At 43.5% G+C, this 5517-nt stretch overlaps 1 protein-coding gene across 1 annotated transcript; it reads left to right on the forward strand.

The window, feature by feature from the left end:
- The first annotated feature begins 2096 nt into the window (after positions 1 to 2096).
- LOC139841961 (uncharacterized) lies at positions 2097 to 2603 on the forward strand. Its single transcript, XM_071832145.1, has one exon. The coding sequence runs from the start codon at positions 2097 to 2099 to the stop codon at positions 2601 to 2603; it is 507 nt and encodes a 168-aa protein (XP_071688246.1).
- Positions 2604 to 5517: the final 2914 nt, after the last annotated feature.

A 5517-nucleotide genomic window follows, 5' to 3' on the forward strand; every position in this document is an offset into this window, starting at 1 on the left:
CCACCCTTAGTGGCCATTATTGCGGCAGTTGCCATCAATGGTGGACGTAACTTTGATCACCCTTTCGTAGATCATCATCTCTATAAGGGTTATTCACGGTAAACCGGACCTGAGATAAAAGGTATAAACGTTCTTAAACACTCCATCATGCACTCAACATTAACTTCGCTATTTGAGCAGATTTATGTTCGATCAATTGGCGCCATCCGTGGGACCATAACTAGAATTGCGTAAAAAGTTTTATACGTTACAGACGATTAACTATAAAACTTCTAACCTTTTTGTGGTTGTTCTTGTGTAACAGGTTTCAATGGGAAAGTCTAGTAGTAATCAATCGTCTCGTTCTCAGGGTCCTCATGTTATGTGGTCGAAACAAGCAAACCAAGACAAGTCTTCTATCACAAACAAAACTCCAAACTCCGGAGCAGTAAAGCTCCCAGAAAAATCAAAAACATCGTCAGCTGTTGTTCCCCCGGTGTCACAGCCATTAACATAGCGGAAAACTGATGAATATTGGGCACCAGGTGACGAAGATGATGATGATGCTTATGAGGAAGAAACTCCTATCACTACAGTGGGGGTCCTTTCCCATATTCTCTATGCCAAAGTCAACAGTTCATACCAGACAAACAATGACACCTGCGAGCGCATACGAGTATTTAGCGGGGCAGAACATCAATGTTGGCTGTTCAACTAACGATCGCACTCCCTTGGACAATATATGAAGAAAGCGCATGCCTTCACCTATCCCCAGGTTGTCATCTTTTCTTTCACCAGGTACGCCTTCGGGGCGCACTACTGATTCTGCAGGGGAAAGCAAGAAAAAGTGTCAAGAAGATTTACTTGCCATACTGGCCCAAACTGTGCCAGACAAATATGCGCAGGCATTCACGGTGCCAGATAAAGGTGAAAAAGTGTTAGATAACTTCTACGCTGGGATAATGGGGCGAAAGGTAAAACCTTTCATGGAGGTTGTGCCAGCTAATGAAAAGTTTGCGCCCCATATCGCTAATTACATACCGGAATCTCCTCCTATCATCCCTTTGTCTATGGGGTGGTACGATGGCACGATAGATCCGGATGATTTCCTACAGAGATATGAAGGAACTACGCGTGCTCAGGCTTGGAGATGAAACCAAGTTCCTTGAGTTTCAAACGTTGCTTCAAGGAGTCGCGAGGGAGAGGTTTAGTAATTTGCCACTACCGCTTGTTACTTCCTATAATGATCTTCGAGCACGTTTCCTGTTATAATTTCACAACATGCGCACCCGCAAAAGGACGCATGTTGAATGTCATGACATCAGACAGGCGGTAAGAGAATCCCTTGGGTAGTTCATAGATCAATATACCAAGGAGGTCGCAAAGATGGCGGGCCTCCCCGAAAGTCAAAAGGTATCCGGTTTTATACACGGGTTGTGTAAAGAGTGACATCTTGCCCTATGGAAATGCTTGTGCATGAAGGTCCCCGATACCCTAGCCGAGGCCATCATAGAAGTGCACGAGCATATGCATGCTAGGGAAGAAATTACTCGAAATAGCGGTAAAAATTCCGATAATAGGGGTAACAAAGATGATGATTCTTATCGCGGGCAAACAAGGGTATCAAAGTGCAAGGGTGACAGTTACAGCCAGGGTTCTGGGTAATCAAAATACAACAAGTTTCAGAAGTCAAGCAATTCTGACCAAGGGAAGGGTCACTTCCCAAGCCAGAACTTTGCGATAATGCGCGAGTTGACTAAAACACCAAAGGAGATCCTAGCTACCGAATCGATTTGTTTTACATTCACGGCCCCTGCCAAAATTTCAGAATAACCTAGGAGAGACAAGTCAAAATTTATTCACGGCCCCTGCCAAAATTTCAGAATAACCTAGGAGAGACAAGTCAAAAATTTTTGAATTTCATGACGATTATGGGCACGAAATCGATCATTGCAAATCTTTTATTTAAAAAGTGATCGAGTGTCTAAGGAAGGGTGAGCTTAATCACTTAAAACCAATGAAAAAGTAAGGAGCTACGTAGCAGAGCAATCAATCAGAAAAAGGCTGCGCCAAACCAAAAGAAAGGCTGTGACAAAAACTCTGACAAAACAGTAAATATGGTGCATGCCTGGCACTCTGGTCAGAGACGTAAAGCCGAACAATTGGAAGAATGGGAAGCGGAAGCTATTATCTTCCCTTCAATGCAAACAATTAATCCTTCGCATGCTCCTATAATCATTAAAGGTTGGATCACCGATTGTGGATACAATGTGCAACGATTAAACGTCGACACAGGCAGTAATGTCGATGTAATGTATGATCACTGCTTTTGGAAACTTCCGGAATCAATCATGTCCAAGATGCGGGCACCCACCACTGTTTTGTCGGGGTTTTCCGACGAATCACCATGGCCTTTGGGGTGCATCGAGCTTGAACTAGAGTTGGTTGACGACAATGACTCAACCCGCACACCAGCTGTCCCCATTGAATTCTGTGTGGTACGCTCTTATTCGTGTTACAACGCACTCCTAGGGCGAGTGACTTTGCAGAAGTTTTGCGCAGTGCCCTCAACTGTTCACGGCATGATCAAGTTTCCTACTAGGCAGGGTATTGCCACCATCTAGACGGAGTCTGGAAGAGCGCTATGCGCTTCGATAACACCGCCTAAACCCTTACCTACAGTTGTAGAACAGATACAAAGCAGCTCTATCCTTGTCAATCCAAAATACCCTGACAAGCGAATCCAGGTTGGGGGCAACCTTTCGAACGAAATCAAGGTTCAGCTGCGCGATATACTGATAGCTAATATGGATATCTTTGCATGGAGTGTGGACAATATGACTGGGGTTCCGCGAAATATCGCTGAGCATAAGTTTAATGCAAGTCCAAACCTAACTCCAATGCGCCAAAAGAAGCGCCCGATGGCGCCTGAAAGAAGTGAATGGTTAAGATTGGAGGTAGATAAGTTGGTTCATGCGAATATTCTTAGAGAGGTGCGGTATCAAACTTGGGTCGTAAATCCTATTTTGGTTAAAAAAGGGAGATGGCTCATGGTGTATGTGCGTCGATTTTAAGGATATTAATAAGGCGTCGATTTTAAGGACAATTATCCTTTGCCTAAAATCGACTGGAAAGTTGAATCTCTTTCTGGTTTCAGGTTCAAATGCTTTTTGGATGCGTAAAGGGATATCACCAAATTCAGATGGCAGAAGCAGATGAGGACAAAATCACATTCCATAACGATCAGGGTATTTATTGTTACACGAAAATGTCCTTCTGATTGAAGAATGTGGGGGCAACATACCAGAGGGTAGTTTATTTGGCATTCAGAGATCGTATCAGTAGAAATCTTGAGGCTTATGTAGATGATTTAGTCATTAAAAGCAATACAGAGGTACAACTATTGGCCGATATCCTGGAGACGTTCAACTCTTTGCAAAAAATCAATATGAAGCTTAATCCTACGAAGTGCAGTTTTGGGGAAGAAGAGGGCAAATTCTTGGGGCATATAGTTACACCAAGAGGAATCAAGGCTAATCCCAAGAAAATTGAGGCTGTAGAACGCATGAACTCCCTAAAGTCAAGAAAAGAAGTGAAAAGTTTGACAGAAAAATTAGCCGCGCTAACGAGATTCCTGTCAAAGGCCGCAGAGCGGTTGCTACCATTATTCCAGACTCTTAAAAATTCATTAAAAAAATCAGACTTCAGATGGACTGAAGAGGCCGAAAAAGCTTTTGTTGAGATCAAGTCACTCCTCAAAGAGTTGCCTACTTTGACTGCGCCCATAGTAGGAGAAACGAAGATGCTGTATCTTACGACTTCAAAGGAAGCCATCAGTTCCATTCTTTTCGCAGATGTGGGCAGGTATGTCTCATATTGGGACTTGAAATAGGTACCAGCCATAATAGTTACTATGTATTTCCCACTATTTTAGCGCAGGTACCAATGCCTGCGTATTTTATCAGTAAAGCACTTAGCGGCAGTGAAGTTAACTACCCACCTATTGAAAAACTTGTGTATGTGCTAGTACACAGCTCGCCGGCTGCGCAGGTACTTCCAGGCACACCCAATAGTGGTGTTAACTAATCAACCAATAAGACAGGTATAAGTTGCGGCATGCGTACCCCAATCTCTTTTTTACACAATCTTATAAGACGCTAAATACGCGCTTGAATCAATTGTGATGTGCTGATAACATGTGATGACAAGTGTTGTACAAACTTGAGGTTTCAGGTAGATTGGTCAAGTGGGCCATTGAACTGGGAGAGCATGAAATCAACTACTCCCCGCGCACGGCGGTAAAGGGCTAGATACTTGCAGATTATTTGGCTGAAACAATAGGAGAAGTAGAGGCACTCGCGGAAAGTACTACAATCGGCTGTAATGAGAATCAGGTATGGGAACTGTATACAGATGGAGCTTGTGGACTTAAGGGCGCTGGCGCTGGACTGGTCCTCACAAGTCCTGACGGAGAGGAGCATACTTATGCACTCCGGTTCACATTTTCTGCGACCAACAATGAGTCTGAATATGAAGCATTGCTGTCTGGTTTGTGCATAGTGCAACGACAGGAATTAAGTACTTGGATGCATATGTAGACTCACAGTTGGTCGTAACCAGGTCAACGGATTGTTTGAGGAGCATGAAGCCTCCACGCAACGGTACAGGGAGCTGGTCCATGAACTGGCAAATGAGTTTGATGTCTTTAGGTTAACGCCGGTACCAATGGGGCAAAACAAGAAACAGATGCGCTGAGCAAATTGGCCTCTCTGGCCTTCGATCATCTACGCAAAAACATGTGGGTTGAAGTGTTAACGGAAAAATCTATTGATGAGAAATCAACTGTTGCACCCATCTAGGAAGAAATCCCAAATTGCATGACACCGTTGGTTAAATTCTTAACCAAGGGCGAACTTCCTACCGACGAAAAAGAAGCGCTAAAGATTCGCATGAAAGCTCCCATGTATGCATTAATTGAAGGCGTTATGTATAGGGAGTCTTATTTAGGGCCACTCCTGTTGTGTATTGGACCTAATCAAGCTACAGAGGTGCTTTGAGAACTTCACAAGGGTTCTTATGCTTTACACTCAGGGTACAGAACAATCGCTGCAAAAGTAATGCGTTTAGGGAATTACTGGCCCACCATTCATCGTGATGCAACGAAAATTGTAAGGACGTGCCAATCGTGTCAACATCATGCACCAATAAGTCGAGCACCACAACATCATATGATACCAATAACGGTAACATGAACGTTTAGCAAATGGGCCGTCGACATTATCGGTCCTATTACCGCGTGCTCAGGTACGAATGAAATAATACACTTATGTAATACTTTGCAATATATTCGCTTTAATAGTATTCATAATATCATTGCTTGCTCAGGAGGAATAAAATTCTTGGTGGTGGCAATTGACTATTTCACCAAGTGGGTGGAGGCAAAGGCATTGGCAACAATTACTAGCAGGCGCATTCGTATCTTCTTTTGGGAAGATATTGTGTGCAGGTTTGGTATCCCCAATGAAATTGTCACCAACA

This window comes from Rutidosis leptorrhynchoides, chromosome 4 (assembly GCF_046630445.1).
Source record: "Rutidosis leptorrhynchoides isolate AG116_Rl617_1_P2 chromosome 4, CSIRO_AGI_Rlap_v1, whole genome shotgun sequence".
NCBI classification, from domain to species: domain Eukaryota; kingdom Viridiplantae; phylum Streptophyta; class Magnoliopsida; order Asterales; family Asteraceae; genus Rutidosis; species Rutidosis leptorrhynchoides.